At 35.0% G+C, this 15,950-nt stretch overlaps 2 protein-coding genes and 2 long non-coding RNA genes across 5 annotated transcripts in view; 1 reads left to right on the top strand and 3 right to left on the bottom strand.

The window, feature by feature from the left end:
- The window catches only part of LOC132124246 (uncharacterized), a 252,992-nt gene that overhangs the window by 194,986 nt on the left and 42,056 nt on the right, over positions 1 to 15,950 (bottom strand). The gene's annotated exons all lie outside the window — the stretch shown is intronic.
- Positions 344 to 7,463, bottom strand: LOC132124238 (ATP-dependent zinc metalloprotease YME1L1-like). Of its 2 annotated transcripts, none has more exons than XM_059535169.1 (18): positions 7,416 to 7,463; positions 6,651 to 6,782; positions 5,992 to 6,175; positions 5,520 to 5,621; positions 4,989 to 5,098; positions 4,732 to 4,879; positions 4,518 to 4,625; positions 4,111 to 4,284; positions 3,871 to 4,023; positions 3,629 to 3,761; positions 3,485 to 3,547; positions 2,982 to 3,094; positions 2,748 to 2,903; positions 2,495 to 2,646; positions 2,189 to 2,315; positions 2,031 to 2,104; positions 1,400 to 1,486; positions 344 to 1,322 (listed from the first exon to the last, which is right to left on the bottom strand). In XM_059535169.1, the coding sequence occupies exons 1-18, from the start codon at positions 7,446 to 7,448 to the stop codon at positions 1,179 to 1,181; spliced, it is 2,193 nt and encodes a 730-aa protein (XP_059391152.1). In that variant the 5' UTR covers positions 7,449 to 7,463; the 3' UTR covers positions 344 to 1,178. The 2 variants fall into 2 exon arrangements, with proteins under 2 accessions (XP_059391152.1, XP_059391153.1); XM_059535170.1 differs by having other exon boundaries at positions 4,542 to 4,625.
- Positions 8,773 to 10,209, top strand: LOC132123826 (eukaryotic translation initiation factor 1b). Its single transcript, XM_059534515.1, has 4 exons — positions 8,773 to 8,975; positions 9,378 to 9,541; positions 9,630 to 9,731; positions 9,894 to 10,209. Exons 1-4 carry the CDS (start codon positions 8,945 to 8,947, stop codon positions 9,936 to 9,938), a joined length of 342 nt encoding a protein of 113 aa, XP_059390498.1. The 5' UTR covers positions 8,773 to 8,944; the 3' UTR covers positions 9,939 to 10,209.
- On the bottom strand, positions 10,049 to 10,733 carry LOC132123827 (uncharacterized). Its single transcript, XR_009426691.1, has 2 exons — positions 10,491 to 10,733; positions 10,049 to 10,246 (listed from the first exon to the last, which is right to left on the bottom strand). It is a non-coding gene; the product is annotated as an uncharacterized LOC132123827 (long non-coding RNA).

The following is a 15,950-nucleotide window of genomic DNA, read 5'->3' as shown; positions in this document are numbered from 1 at the left end:
ATGCAAAACACTGATTGCAGTTTCCCTCAATGGACACAACAAAGCTATTGTCTCAAAGCTATTGAGGCAACTCTCTAATTCATGATTGGCTTTAAATGGCTTCCATATAGAAACATATAGCGAATGATGAGAAAAAAAGGACCTGAATATGTGTAGGCCACCAATTTGAAATAAGATAACCAAAGATCATCTCAGCTCACTTGATACCTGTGATTTTCAGATTGAATGGTTTACTAACAGTATTTTATTCAGGACCTTTGAAAAGGATCCATGGAATTAAATCAAATTCATTTCAGTCTTATACCCAGCTTAACAATTTTGCTTTCAGGAAACGACAAGGAAATAAGCTTTATTTATTTTCTTTATTTAGTCTATCCATGTTCATTTCTGATTGAGAGAAATAAAAATTATCATGGTACAAATTTCAAAAGAAAGCATAAAAATAATTTTCCAAACACACATATAAACAGTGGAGTTACCCGAGTCATTTAAACATACACATGCAGACAACCCAAATGAGGCAGGAGGCTTTTAGCTACCCCTGGAAAAAGTATACTGAAAGAAATAACTTAATGAATAAAATTAAGACCTACCAAGGTAAACAGTAACATTGCACAAAAATCTACAGTACTCAAGAGTCAATTGCTCATCTTAAAATAATACTGACATTCTGAAGTCCCATTCATACTTGGTTTGTGGTTTAAGATTGCATGGTAAAAGTGAACAATCTGTACTATGATTATTGAAAATGGGACATTCTGATTTGCCACTTGCTTTCAATGACCTTCCTGTTTTTCTCCATTTCATAAAATGACTTGTAAGAAAGTGCTTCAATCTCTAAAAGAGAATATGATGAACAAAATGAACATCGTAAAGAAGGTCATCATTTTCCTGTTATATACTTAGGATCTAAAAACAAAGCAAGACTTTATAGTTTAACTGATTTGTAGTTATTACCATTGGTTCACTGAGGCATATGTACTTTTGGCATCAATTTACCCTCTCAAATTAATAGGAAAGATCTGAATTTCTGTTAGCTTTCTGTCTGTTTGAAAGCCAATGTTTCACCTGAAAATAAGGCTAGAAAGTCTTTCATATGTCTTACTTACTACAAATATTTATATTTACAGATAAGGTAAGATGGTGGCTTGAAATGTCTCTGTTAATCCAAGACTTCATCATCTGGGATCCAGTGACTTTCCTTCAAGGATCAACTGAATTTCCTTTGCATTTAGAGTCTCGTAAGTCAGCAGGGCATTGGCCAGCAGCTTGTGTTCTTTGCTGTAGGTCTTAAGTAGATTCTTTGCCCTTTCATACGAGTCCTGAAAAATAAAATTAGATGATAAATTGCAATAATTTCCATTAAAATATTGCATACAAACAAAAACTAAACGCCTACCTGCAACAGCACCCTGACTTCCTGTTCTACAGCAGCTTGGGTCTCCGGGCTATGCTTCGTCAGGTCATTATAGGTCATGACCCCCAGCTGCTCAAAGCACAGAAAGGTGACTGTGAGTGAATAGTAATGCACAAAGTCTTCATACAAGTTTCTGATTACGACAGGATCCAGATGTTAGAGATGGGTGGATCTGAATGTAGTTTAGACCCTGCATATGTCCTGCTCATTTTTGTATTGAGTGAATGGGAAGGGATTAGGATGAAATAGATTTTTAAGTCTGGAATGTGAGCGCTTACTCATCCCTAATGGTTTTGTACACGTGAAAGGACTCAAATGGCTAAAATTTCTTGTATATTTGAATATATTAAATATTTTCACTTAAAGTGTGATTTGAATCAGTTGAATCCCTTTGACCTACAATACTGACCTGAAGTTAATATTTCAATAATTAAACTCTACGTTTACGTGTTCACGGTTCTCTGATGTGCAATAATTGTCACAACATGCAGGTAAACAAATGAAATAAAATTTTTAAAATGTTGTATTAATTAATCAAATTATATTTATAACTTTATCATCAACTCACAAACCCCAGTTTGGGAAACCTTGGCTTAAATTATGAAATCATTACCTTGTCACTCATTCCAAACCGCGTCACCATCATCTGTGCTATTTTAGTGGCTCCATCAAAATCACTGGATGCCCCTGTAGTAGGCACAAATAAAACATCATGATGTTTATATCACCTAGAATTCAAAGTAGCAATGTTCAGTTAGGAACACCTCTCACCAGTAGTGATGTGATCATTTCCAAACACCAGTTCCTCAGCAACCCTGCCACCCATGCTGACGTCCAACTGGGCCAGAAGCTGGGCCCGTGTCTCATTCCAGCGGTCATTCTCTGGCAGCAAGGATACCTGAGAGAGACCAGAGAAAACAGAGAAAGCAGCACAATGGTTTTATGATGTATAACCCTAGCAAAAGCATTTCTTGAAGCCTCTTTCTGCAAAACTCCTCTACTCAACTTTTTTGTCTGAAAATCTATCATTGTGAAACAACTACTTAACATCATAATGAAATATTAAGACATACGCACATGACCAAGTGAAGGGCCGCGTGGCATGATGGTAGCTTTGTTGATGGGCATTGCGTCTTTGGTGTAATGAGCCACTATAGCATGTCCTGATTCATGATAGGCTGTGACCGTCTTATTCCTCTTGTCTATCTCCACACTCCGGCGCTCAGGGCCTGGACAGAGAAGAGGATGTCAGGAAAGAATCTCTTTGACCGAAGCATCAATCCCCATCACATGTTGCAGAGAGAAATCTGAATGTCCCTACTGCCCTCACCCATCAGGATCTTATCCTTCGCAAACTCCAGCTCCTTCATGGTCACCAGGTCTTTCCCATCGCCTGCTGCTTTCAGCGCCGCCTGGTTCACCAAGTTCTCCAGTCCGGCTCCAGAGAAACCCACTGTTCCCCTTGCAATGATCTCTGCATCAACAGCTACAAAACACACAAAAACAGAGTTCAAGAAAACAAGAATCTTTTAAAATATGTTTGGTTTCTCTTAAGAATTCTTACCAGAATCCACTTTAATTTTTTTCAAATACCACTCCAGGATTTCTTTGCGTCCCTTCACATCTGGTCTTGGGATGGTGACCTGCATGTCAAACCGGCCAGGTCTCACCAGAGCACTAAAACATGCATTATCATGAGAGTTTTATACATTTAGGCCATCAAAAAGATTGTATGATTTCAGAGTAAAATAGATAAATAGTTAAAGAAACATAGTGCCCTATCAGAGAAATACATGGATGGATAGAAACAGTTCAAACAATCTGGTATGAGTTTCATGTTAAAGCTAGAGTCAAAGGCTCAATTGTGATCTTGATCTTCACATGACTTGGAATAAACCAGTCAACTTATATGGATTCATTTTTAAGGAAACACTCTTTTTTTCAAAAATATCTTAATTTGAGTTTCAAAGAAGTGTTATGGGTTTGGTTAGGAAGGTGAGTAAATGATGACAGATTTTTAATTTTTTTATTAAACTATCCTTTGAACAGATGGATGGAGAAACCTACTTGTCCAAAGCTTCAGGAAAGTTCGTAGCTCCAATCACAATGACTCCTTCATTGGGTTTAAACCTGAAATCATCAAAATACTACAGTAAGACCTTTGTAATTTCTTTCAAAAAGAAGAAATGTAATAAAAAGCCATTGACATGCCCATCCATCTCAGCGAGCAACTGGTTGATAGTTTGTCGTGAGTATGGGTGCATTGGAGACTCGATTCTCTTTCCTCCTACACTGTCCAGTTCGTCGATAAATATTACACACGGTGCACTAGCTTTGGCTTCCTCTGAAAAATTAGTGAAAAATGACAGAAAAAAAAAAAAAAATTAGTGATTTTATTAACAGCAGAAGCATTATGGGCAATGTAAGACTATGTTGTTCCTTAAAAGACTCACTGAAAAGGTTTCTGATGCGACTCGCGCCGACTCCCACAAACATTTCGTCAAACTCTGACCCGGAGGCGTAGTAGAAGGGCACGTCTGCTTCACCTGCTACAGCTCTGGCCAACAGGGTTTTTCCTGTTCCTGGAGGCCCCACGAGCAAGATACCTAGAATACACATCCAGGTTAGATATTTTATACAAATGAAAAACAAAAAAACCTATGTCCATAAGTAAATGAAGTAAAGAGTTTCACCTTTGGGAAGTTTACCACCGAGCACAGTGAATTTCTGGGGGGTTCGCAAAAATTCGACAACATCCTGAAGCTCGTTTTTGGCCTCCTCGACACCTTTTACATGTTCAAAGGTGACATTCTTCATCTGACTGGGGTCCACAGCTGAATCCAGACCAGAGGTGGTGCGGAAACGAACTTCATGGGTAAATAGATCAAATTAAGACTTGAACATATTGCATATGAATGATCTGCTCAGAACACAAAATATATATTAAAAAAAAAGTACCAAGTACAATTTCACACCACAGCAGCAAAACATTTCATGTTACAACCGGTTACATTATTATCCAGCTACAGTCAAATGCATGCTATCAATCAATATATTCTAGGGAAGCAAATGTAAAGAAAGAAAACAATGGGAAACAAACCAGTGTCAGAAAATGACCCTTTACCCGAGAAGAGAGGGCTTCTGGACACACCATACAGACCCACCAGCAGGAGGACAAAAATAATCAGACGTGTCCTTTTTACAGAGTCTGTTAGAAACATAAGAATTAAGAACAAAGTTCCTGTAGCAAACACATTTTTTAATGTAAAGTGAAGTCTGGGCTAATGTTAGACAAGATGCTTTAAATGAATTACCTTGAGTTCTCTGTGTCAGAGCCTGAGCTTTCATGATGCCCTCTGTGAAGCCTATCTTAAAAGCATCCTGGTCAGATTCTGACAAGTTATTCTGTTTCAATAACTGTTCAAGACTCCCCATGACTTGCTTTTCCTTCACAAGGGGGTCCTGAAGAAGACATGGGATAAGGAAAAATACAAGGAAGCAGGTTAAGCACATTCAGACTTTTCATACCTGCCTTAACTATTATTTCCCCAGTGTTATGCAGCTTACTAACTTTCATAAAGACTGGCTTATAATTCTCTGCATCTACTGGACCTTCAAAACCAGACTGTAGATGTCTGATCTTGGACTTCATTGTCCTGAAACCTCTGTTTTGGACCCATACTAAGCAAAAACACAACATACATCAGTTTCAGTAATGTAAAAGCATGCAACTGAGTAAAGACCTCATTCACAGCAATGATAAATATAACAATAACTATACTAAAATTCACAACAACGGAGATTAATATTTCGTTTAACTTAAGAGCGCACTGCAGTTTTGTTGTCTGTTCCTTTAAATGGTCAAGCTCTTTAAAGCAGGATGGATTCTGATTGCTTGTCAATGTTTTTTTTAATTATATTCTGAAATGATTTCAACAGCAATGTTTATCTATGATGTTATCATTATAGTTGTGGTGTGAACTTCACTGTTCTCATAGAATTATAACAATTATTACAACTTTATAGATGAGACTTATTGTTATAGTTAAAATCCTTGATGTGAATGGCCCTTTATCTTTTGGTCTCTGTAGGTAAAGATTACATTGCAGATGATGTAGATCTACGCAGGCCGCCTGGAGCGGGCTGGTACTTTGCCTGCGAAACACCGGAGAGCCAAATAGTCCCACGTGTTTGTGAGAGAACCCTATGTTAAAAAGAAAACATACAACTTACATTACACAAAATGGACCATTAGTTTCTAAATGACAAGAAAAAATTTTAAATACATTTTTTAAGACTGGAAAGCTGCTGTGAATCAGTAAACGTGCTAGTGCATGAAACAGAATATTTCAACATCATATTAAATGTAACGTACTAATGAACTTGTGATCTAGCTTGCACAAAGTATTCAGTGGGTTTAAAATGGAACAATGTAATTTCCTGTAAATTTGGACCAACCTTTATTTAAATGCTCAATAGCATAATGCTGACAAAAACAAAACAAAAAACCACCAACACTTCACAGAGACAATGTACTATAAAACATCATCACCTCATCTTGTGGGTAACCTCACCATATTTGTTTTGGAAGAAGGAGGAGGCAGAAATGTGAGATGTTCTCCATGTTGTTGGGTTTTGAGCAGCGCTGGATATGGATTTCTCCTCTGGATCTATAGAAGGCAGCAGGCGCTTCAGAACATCCCATACATGACTGAACCTCAGCTCTGACAGACCCAGGTCCTTTAAGTTTACTTTGGGCTGTGAAAACAAGCCAATTGGGAATTGTTTTTTAGCATCACATTTTAACTTAGTTTAAATTATTACAATTTCACATGTTTTTATTTGTATGTTTTCCATTTTCATTTAAATTTTAGTGAAAGCAATTTTCAAAACAGCTTTGACACAGAGAATTCAAGGTAATGCATTTAAAGCATCTTATAACGTTAGCCCAGATTAGAAATCTTAGTAATTTGGCTATATAGTTTTTATTAATATATTTTTTTATTACGTTTTAGTTATTCTAAGACTTCAGGTTAAACTAAATGAAACTTAGAAATGCTGTACTGGCAACTACCTCCAATAACGCAAGTTAGTGTTTTTCATTTTAAATGCATCTTATTTCTAGTAATAAAACTGGTTTGTTTTTAATTACCTATCAGAACCCTAGCGTAAACAAGAGCTCTAGAATGTACGTGCTATAAAACAGTGCGTGCTGTTATTGTGACTGTCCTACCTCACTCAGAAGTGGGTCATGTTCAGGTGAAAGGTCTCTGTGTAGACTCTGCACTGATGTGGTAATGGCAGTGTTGGCTGAACTCTTCAGGTACTGGACCACATTGATCAAATGGGTCAAAGGCACTGTTCCCTAAAAAAGATAACATTTGGTCACATTGCATAACCTTGTGTGGAAAATACTGGTTAGCAAATAAAAGAATACAATTGCAGTAAGTTTCCATATAGTCCTTATGCTATCATATAGTCAATGTGACTGATAAACTCACATATAATCTCTTTTTATGATTGCTAACAGAGTATATTGGTCTGTAGGTCAGTTACGCACTCTTGACATACTGACACACTACTGAAACTTACTTTACACACTCATTCTCTCTATTAAACAGCTCTTGGTTTTGTTGTATAACAGCGTGAAGGTACGACTACATAACAACGTCATAAGAAAAATACAGGAGAAGCTAAAAATACTTCAATATAATATATAAGTATAGCATATCTGTATAGTATATGTTCAGTCAACAGTGAAGAAAAATTAAGAAGGATCTCAGCAGTTGTAAACAAACAGTCAGTCAGATGATTTACGCCAGAAATAAACCGTTGTTAAAACAAACGATATAATTGTATCTACTTTGTAGATTTGTATAAATATCTACTTTGATCAGATTACATTTACAAAAGCATGCCTCAATGACACTGTTTAGTTTCCATTACTCGCTAAAGCCAGTCATTTATTCACACAAAGTGCTACTGTTTAAAACAATACCTGCGTCTGAAAGGCTGTAGGAAGAGAAAACATATTTCGCTTAAATTTTCTCTTGTCAGATCCACTGCTCTTCTGTTCTTAGGTTAATCTCAGGGTGTTGTTAATCTCACCGGTGACTCCTCCCTCTCCTTTTTATAACCGAAAGACAGCGTTGTTAAATTCAGCGAATTCATCAGTCTTACGTATGTCCTCACTTCTTCGGTGGTGGTTTAAATCATAAATAGTTGTCTATAGTGCCGCGGCTGCTGCCTGCTGGACAATAACGGTAAGGCGCGAAAACGTATTGCGTTAAATGTTTAGTTCATTACCTTATTAACAATCAACTGTATCATAAAATCGTAAAATAATCGTATAACAAGCCAATAAAACAACAAACATTAGAACGATACGAAAATGACAATAAATTAAAAAGCCATTAAGCTTCGTTCCATTTCTTATTATGATCAAAATAAACATTTAAAATTGTATCTTCTCTCTTTAACGCCCTCTAGTGTATGTGTAGTGTGTGGCACTGCAACGCATCCGCAGATATAACGTTAGTGCCTGTAAAAACAGAGCATCTTTGTTATTTATATGATAAATACACTACTTTGGAAGTCATAAATATTGTGATGATAATATACAATTACACTATAACCAAACTGGCGTGTTGGAGTCGTTAATTTATGAACTCAGTGACCGGTTAGCTTTACTTCCGGGTTGTTTAAAGACCCTCAAAAGAATGGGTAGAAAATAAACCACCTGCATAAATATTATTACGCCGTGAGAGGCATATTTGACTAATTTTGTCCGTGCTTCATGCGCCAAACTGTCAGTAAATAGTCAAAATAAATATAATAAAATGATTCGATAACAAGAACAAAGAATTAGATCACAATATTCCTTGTATGGTTCACATAAGGCATTTAAAAGGTTTTACTGACTTTTTATTGAGATTTGTTTTGAATTTAACACATTTTATCTTTTATCTTTTTTATTTCTTTATTTATTGTATATTAAAATTTTAAAACCTTTTATATTTTTTATTTCTTTATTTATTTTATATTAAAAACGACTAGTAGGATAACGTGAATTTTTAATTTTGTAATATCGCATGCGATTATTCAATCAGCAATTTCAAATAGCAATTTAGCGTCTTTAATGGAATTTGCGATTTTATTTATTTTTTCCACTAACAACCGTGAAACCGGAGAAAATAGTGAATATTCTCAACAACAACAAAAAAAAAAACCCAAAAAAGTATATATATATATATTCTTAAAATAAACCTACTTTCTTATCTGCATATATCTGATCCTAAATTAAATGCAGCTGGAAATGCACCATAGAAATGCACTTAAAGCCTTTTGTCATCGTTCATAAAGCACTTCCGCTGTGTTCTACGTTAGAGACGTTTGGTAGTTGCGTCAAGAAGATTAAAAGCAGTCGTTCTGTTGTTTGTTATATAAAGTAACACCAAATCTAAGCATCTCCAAGCGGCACTGATCGCTGAGATCTTTCATCTTTTGAAGTAATCGCAGTATTATCGCATGTCCAATATACAGAACCTCCAGTCCTTCGGTAAGTTGCACGCTTTGTGCACGAGTTTTCAAACGGAAAGGATCTCAAGCATCGTCTTTATGATTTGTTTAGTGCGCGCTCGTAAATATATCAGTACGAACATGTTATTTATAAACCGATGCAATGAATAAGCATTTTTCTTAGAGAAAAAAAGAAGGGAAACATGGAAAATACCAGAGAATTTTAAAAGCTAAAAAACAATAGGGAAAATGCAATTTTGTTTGAAGAACAGGTTAAGCAAAAAACAAAAAACGTATGTATATCAGTGATTATAATAAACCACAATCAGATGGTGCTCATTATTTGATCTCATTACCATTGCATGACTTTCAATTATTTTAGTCTTGAGCTCTTATTACAAGACACTAATCTTACACATACGACTGTAATGTTTCTCTCTAGATCCCTTTGCTGATGCAACTAAGGGTGATGACTTGCTCCCGGCTGGGACTGAGGATAAAATCCACATAAGGATTCAACAACGGAACGGCCGCAAAACGCTGACCACAGTGCAAGGCATCTCCGACGATTATGATAAAAAGAAACTTGTAAAAGCCTTTAAGAAGGTATAGTCTAACTTTTTGTTATTTGAAAGCATTTCCCCCAAAGTGCTATTTGATGTTGATTTTAATATTGCACTGTTTTATTTGACAGAAATTTGCCTGCAATGGTACGGTGATCGAGCACCCGGAGTATGGAGAGGTGATTCAGTTACAGGGGGACCAGAGGAAGAATATCTGTCAGTTTTTGATGGAGGTAAAATATGCTTATGTGTGGAAAATCATTATACTAGTTGCAAGCTGTTTCTTTGTAGAGAGTATGTTTGAGTTGTTAATTTGATTGCTATTGTGATTTTTGTTCTGGACTACATAGTAAAAGCCTAAACTAATTTACTCCTTTTCACTGTCTAATTCACAGATCAACATTGTAAAGGAAGAGCAGTTGAAGGTTCATGGATTTTAAAATGCTGGCTCCTTCAGGTCTTTCTAAAGGCCTGTATATTAGTATATTCACGGCAGGGTTTTCATGATCCGATGTTAATAACAATGACAGCAGGGTAAAACGGTTATTTCTTTTCAGTCATTTCAAGCCCGAATCTTCATAATGACCTCAAGCAAACCATTCAATCCAGGCTGATCTGAATTTTTGTTGATTACTTTTTTTGAACATTTTATGATAGATACTCAACTGCATGATATCTTTTTATCAAGGACAATAAAGTTATGACTTTGCAGATTTGACTATTGTCTTCTCTTCCCTAATTAAATTAGCTACTTGAATGGGACATTGTTTACTTGAGCAAAGTATTTTAAGACATTACTTTCAGGATTATCTGAACGCAAACATTGCTTATATAAATCTGGACTGCACAAATGAATAAAATCGGTCTTTGTACATTCCTTCTGTATAATTTGTATGACGTTAAAGTATTAGGAGTATGTCCTTAATTGAAATTAACAATTCAAATTTGATTCTCATGGAAATGTTTAAGGAAATAACATTGTATGGATGTACTGATTTACACTGGTGAATTATTCTGAGGAAGTTTATAATGTTTCTGGTTGGTAAACCGCTTTTGTTAACTCTCGTAGTTTGGCTTGTTATCAGGGCTGAAAATCCTTTCAGCTGTGGTCTAAGTCTGTCCCGCCAGGCACAAACATGAGCGTAATCCTCTTTAAAGGGCAAGGAATGGCAGGCTGTGTGGGCATTTCAAACACTTTTTACCACCGGAAAAACATCTGAAGTTGAATGTCTGAAAAGGAATTACTTGGGACTCTATTTGCATTTAACCATTTAAACCATTTAACTTAATTTTAAAGTTAATGCTAGTAGTAACTGATTACATGTAATCTTTATAATGAGTTTCCAAAAATCAAATGCTTGTCATGTATAATGTTCACAATCAGATTGCATTTACTTTATATGCATAACATAATTATATATTCACACAATGCCAGTAAATCATTCATAATTTATTCTCACAAATTCTTCTTTTAAATTGATTCATAAACATTTTTGTCAGCCAAAACCACTTTGACATGAAATATTCCTATTTAAATAATTTAAATAATATTAATATTTAATTAACTGCATGTTTACAGTTCAAAGTCACTTAATGGTCACATTGACATGCAGGTTATCAAAATAAATATTTCAATTTTTAGTGTTTAATTAATGACTATCATCAACTCACAAACCCACTGTAGATCTTACGTTAAGCACAGTTTGGCAAACCCTGGTCTAATGTGCTTTTTTTTTTGTTTAATATCAATATGGTACATTCAGTGGTAAGTTTAAAACAAGTTATATAAATAATAATAAGTTACAGTTTACAGTTTTCATCATATAATGTGTAATCACTGATTACAATTTGTAAGCTCTGATCATCAATAATCTTTACACATTTATGATAAGTCCTAAACCCCATATCTCCTTGTTTGTTAATGAGATGTTTATCCTGGTGGACATGCCTTTTATCAAGCTATAAAAACAGCAATAATAAGCCAGAATGCAAATTATAAAAAAAATTATAATAATGAAAATAATTCATTAACTTAATTTTTTGCGTCATTTTAATTGTCTATATATTCACCAGTCACTTTTACATAGTCATAAAACTTGTGAACGAGGTGTTCAACGAGTTTATTCACAAAGATGTTCGAATCTTTCATGTAGTTCACTATTATAGTTAATTCGGTTCGTTAACAAAAAGAGATGTCACGTTCAATAGTCAGTCCTTTCAGTCAGTCACGCGAGTCAGAAGGAAAGGGTTTTGAGCCATTTTGCGGATGAAAGTGACTGAGAAAATTCAAAAATACATTAATGCACCTCAGAGACACCAGTAAATTGTTGACTCGAGAACCGCTCGGGCCGATTCGTGAGTTATAGCTGCTTTTGTGAATCGGTTCGATTGATTCATTCGACTCAAATAATGATTTGTGTACAACACAGGGTTTTTTTTTTCTCGGAGTCCAGCTTGTAAAAACCAAAGGCTGTTTGTCCAAAGGAATGAATTGCTGAGTTTTGGCCTCAGCAGTTTAGTGGCTGGTGTCTGAATTAGACGGAAACAGACGGAGTACGTGCGGATGCCTGGGGCTGTCCACCGTCCTTTCCGCTTCACTCCATTACCTCCACCAGACAAACACACAGAGTTAATGATGGATGTCTCCGATTCATCAGCACACTCTTCCTGCTCTTAAATGCTTTTGTTTTCTTTCCCCCACTCATTTTAACAATAAGTCCATTTATATAAGAACAATTGATCTCTACCACTTTTTAAGAAGCTTGAAATCCATTTTACAGCTCACTGAGTATTATGCACTTATTGTGTGTTTAAATTTAAAAAAAGAAAGGAATGGCTACACATGCATGTGTATTAATTCCACATGAGAGCTTGATATTGGACAAAACTGTTAAATGCCCATCTGGCAATCAGCAGATTCCATTATTTTTGTTTGTGTTTAGCCAGAGGCCAGCCAGCTGTTATTGTTTTTGTGAAGTATTGCATTCCCGAGCATTCACCCCTCTCCGCCCACATCTCTATAAGCAGTGATTCAGCTTCAGATGCTGTTTCACTGCAGATTGATATTGATTATAAATAACATTAGTGACATTGACCCTTATTTCCAACTTTATTCGAGTACCGTTGTCATGTCTGACCAACAGGCCAAGGTCTTAGTTTAAGTCAATCTTATATTGTTCAGTGGATTTAGCTGGTGAGGAAGCTGGTCTGACATCTTCACCTGCTTAAGACTGTCCAAAACCCCTGTAAAACCAGCGCGTTGTCTTTCAGCAGGTTAACTGGAACAAAAATTATACTGTAGTTTATATTTACCTTTGAGATGAACTCACTGAATTCATTGATGAAGGTGTGAAGGAAATAGAATGAAGATCAAAATGCAAAATTAATTACAAACAGCATTATTCTAACAACAGAAATAGAACAAAAATACAAAAAATCTGCATTTTAAACATATGTGCTATTTAATGGATTTTCATGGAATTTTAATATAGACACAAAAAGAAAAAAGAAAAACTTATGAGCAAAACACAAATTGCTATTAACAAATTGGTTAAAAGCACATAAAAAAATAAAAATAAAAAGTAAAAAACATTTATCTCAAAATCAATGTGACAACCTGCCCCAACCTGATATACAGTATGTGACCCTGGACCACAAAACCAGTCTTTAGTCACTGGGGTATATTTTTAGCAATAGCCCAAAAAAAAAACTTAGTAAAGATCATGTTCCATGAAGATATTTAGTAAATTTCCTACTGTAAATATTTCAAACCTTTATTTTTGATCAGTAATATGCATTGCTAAGAATTCATTTGGATGACTTAAAATGTGATTTTCTCAGTATTTAGATTTTGTTGCACCCTCAGATTCCAGAATTTCAAATAGTTGTATCTCGGCCAAATATTGTCCTATAATAAACCATAAATCAATGGAAAGCTTATTTATTCATCTTTCAGATGACTTATAAATCTCAAATTCGAAAAATTGACACTTAAGACTGGTATTGTGGTCCAGGGTCACATATATCAAAATACACTTTGTCTAAAGCATGGTTATCATCGTTGAATCTATTAAAAACATTCTTGTTAACTGAACTAAAGCTAAAATAAAAATATGTATAAATCAAAATATATATAAATATTAGATTTAAAATAAGCGACAAATTTGAAATGTTGCATTTGCAACTAACTGAATAAAGGTTAAATACAAGCACTAAAATTAATAAATTGAAATAAACAAAAACAAAAAATTAAATAAAAAATTAAACTTGAATAGTAATATTTAAAAGAACAAAAACGAATAAAAATGACATAATGACTGCAAACTGAACATATAAAAAACAAAAGCTAATTCAAAATATTAATAAAAATAAAATAAAACTGGTTTTGAGAACATATATATATATACTTCAACTTTTCAGTTCAAATATACGTTAATTATGCAGACTATTATTGATTTACTTTGCACTTGTTCATTCAGAAACTACTAAATATATGACAATATTGTCATTTTTGTTTGGATGACAAAATGTACAAATATTATTCTAATTTATAAGTATTAGTTGTTCAAAACTAACATATTAAACCGGCTGGTTCAATTAAACGTTTGAGTATTTATTGTTATATATCATATGTGCAAAAAATAAATTTAGCCAATTGCCTTACTACCACTGTCTGCATGCACTCTTTATTTAGATATATCATTCCTTATATGCTTGAGAAAGGAAGAAAGACATTTTTCTCAGAGGAGAAAAGTTCCATTGTTTTCCCCATGATCTCCATGTATCTCTTTGTGAGAACGCTGTTTGTACATATTAATCTATATGTCAGTACTTTTGAAACCAGCAGATGGCGATATATAATTGATATCGGTGTACACCTACCTTGCCAATTTATAACTTTTGATAGATTAAAAATCAAATATTAAAACTGTTTTCTGTGCACATCTTTAGGCAGACACATCTTATACACAGATAAAATATTCCGTTGAAAGCGAAGCACTGTAGGCCTCTATAAAAGTGTAATGAATGCTGACATAACATATGGTGTCAGTCCCTCAGAGCCCAAACACCCCCTCTTTTCACTCTGCACACTCAACCTCAAAACAGCAGCTCCTCAAAATTATGGCATTCATCCAGTTCTTATGTTCTAGTCTAAGCTCAACCTTCATCAACAGAACACGTTGCCAGACACATTCTCGGCTTTCTCTTGGAGACACCTGATTTTCTAGATTGTACATTATTCAGTGACCATGACGAGTGTGGTCTGCATTTCTAATTTTTTAGGAAGGAGGTGTGGAGCCTTTGGTGCTAATAGCACTAAAATATCCCAATTAAAATAGGGAACAGGGGACAGTGTGTTTTCATTGGCTCATGCTGACGGTGTCGGCAGCTGCCAGGGAAACGGACGGTCTGGCGTCGCTACAATATGTTTTTCTAAATGATCTATTTTTAGAGATGAGAAGGGAGTCATTGAGAATGACTGTGTACCATATGCACGCAAAAAAAGTTCACACTTACACTTTTTTAACATTCTCAGATATGTACAGGGTTAATTGGTGAGACACAACGAACTTGATCTTAATTACATCTTGTGGAATTTTTATGCTGGTTCCTCTGGGGGTTGCAGGTCATTGTGGACACCTCAGGTGTTTTGTTTATTTAGATAAGCTTCATAAAGTCAGCCAGAGAGTATTAAACTGCTTTGACGGCATAGATTGAACTGGTGCTGAAAGTAAGGCTCTGGGCCTCATAGTAAACAATAGCAACGTTTCTAAAACCTAATGAGTTTACTACCTAGACAGCTCTAGGCATCACAGGCTTGGTGAAGGCTGTTTGAAACAGTAGGCAGAATGCTAATTATTACCATCTAAGATATTCTAGGCAAAATTTAATGGGAGAATTGCATGTGTCTTTAGTAGTAGTAGTAGTAGTAGTACTTTATTGTTCAGATTTAGCTGAAAATTTATCGCCATACAATCACAAAACAATTAACAATAAACAACATCCAATAAATACATCTAACCATACACAACATCCACAATGACAAGATTAAAATATACATTTCCTATCTCTTTTTCAAAAGACTTATTGCATTTGGTATGAAGGTTTGTTTATATATTGCTTTCGTTGCTTTTGGTGTTTTGTAACGACGATGTGATGGTAATAATTCAAAAACATGATTCAAGGGGTGTGTTGTGTCTCTCGTTATAACCAAAGCTTTTCTCTGAACAGCAATTTGGTATAACTAAGCGACTGACTTTTGCTTTAATCCTATAATTTTTCCAGCTACTTTTATAATTCTATCTAATTTAACTTTATTCGCAGAAGTAACTCGTCCGAACAACACAGTTATATTATACCCTAAAACACTCCCAATTAAACCTGCATAAACTCTTTGCAACAAAACTTTGCTCACACAAAATTTTTTCAGTTTCCTTAGCAAGAATAGCCTT

This window comes from Carassius carassius, chromosome 42 (genome assembly GCF_963082965.1).
Source record: "Carassius carassius chromosome 42, fCarCar2.1, whole genome shotgun sequence".
In the NCBI taxonomy this organism is placed as follows: domain Eukaryota; kingdom Metazoa; phylum Chordata; class Actinopteri; order Cypriniformes; family Cyprinidae; genus Carassius; species Carassius carassius.
The sequence above is the reverse complement of the archived record's forward strand: the minus strand, read 5'-3'. Positions and strand labels throughout refer to the sequence as shown.

Bases quoted from the DNA above. Each gene is read 5' to 3' on its own strand.
- LOC132123826 (XM_059534515.1), top strand. From the start codon at position 8,945: ATGTCCAATATACAGAACCTCCAGTCCTTCG. The intron at 8,976-9,377 runs GTAAGTTGCACG...GTTTCTCTCTAG, and splicing joins ACAGAACCTCCAGTCCTTCG to ATCCCTTTGCTGATGCAACT. The intron at 9,542-9,629 runs GTATAGTCTAAC...TTTATTTGACAG, and splicing joins TTGTAAAAGCCTTTAAGAAG to AAATTTGCCTGCAATGGTAC.
- LOC132124238 (XM_059535169.1), bottom strand. From the start codon at position 7,448: ATGTTTTCTCTTCCTACAGCCTTTCAGACGCAG. The intron at 2,904-2,981 runs GTAAGAATTCTT...TGTGTTTTGTAG, and splicing joins AAAAATTAAAGTGGATTCTG to CTGTTGATGCAGAGATCATT. The intron at 2,105-2,188 runs GTGAGAGGTGTT...TGCCTACTACAG, and splicing joins AAATGATCACATCACTACTG to GGGCATCCAGTGATTTTGAT.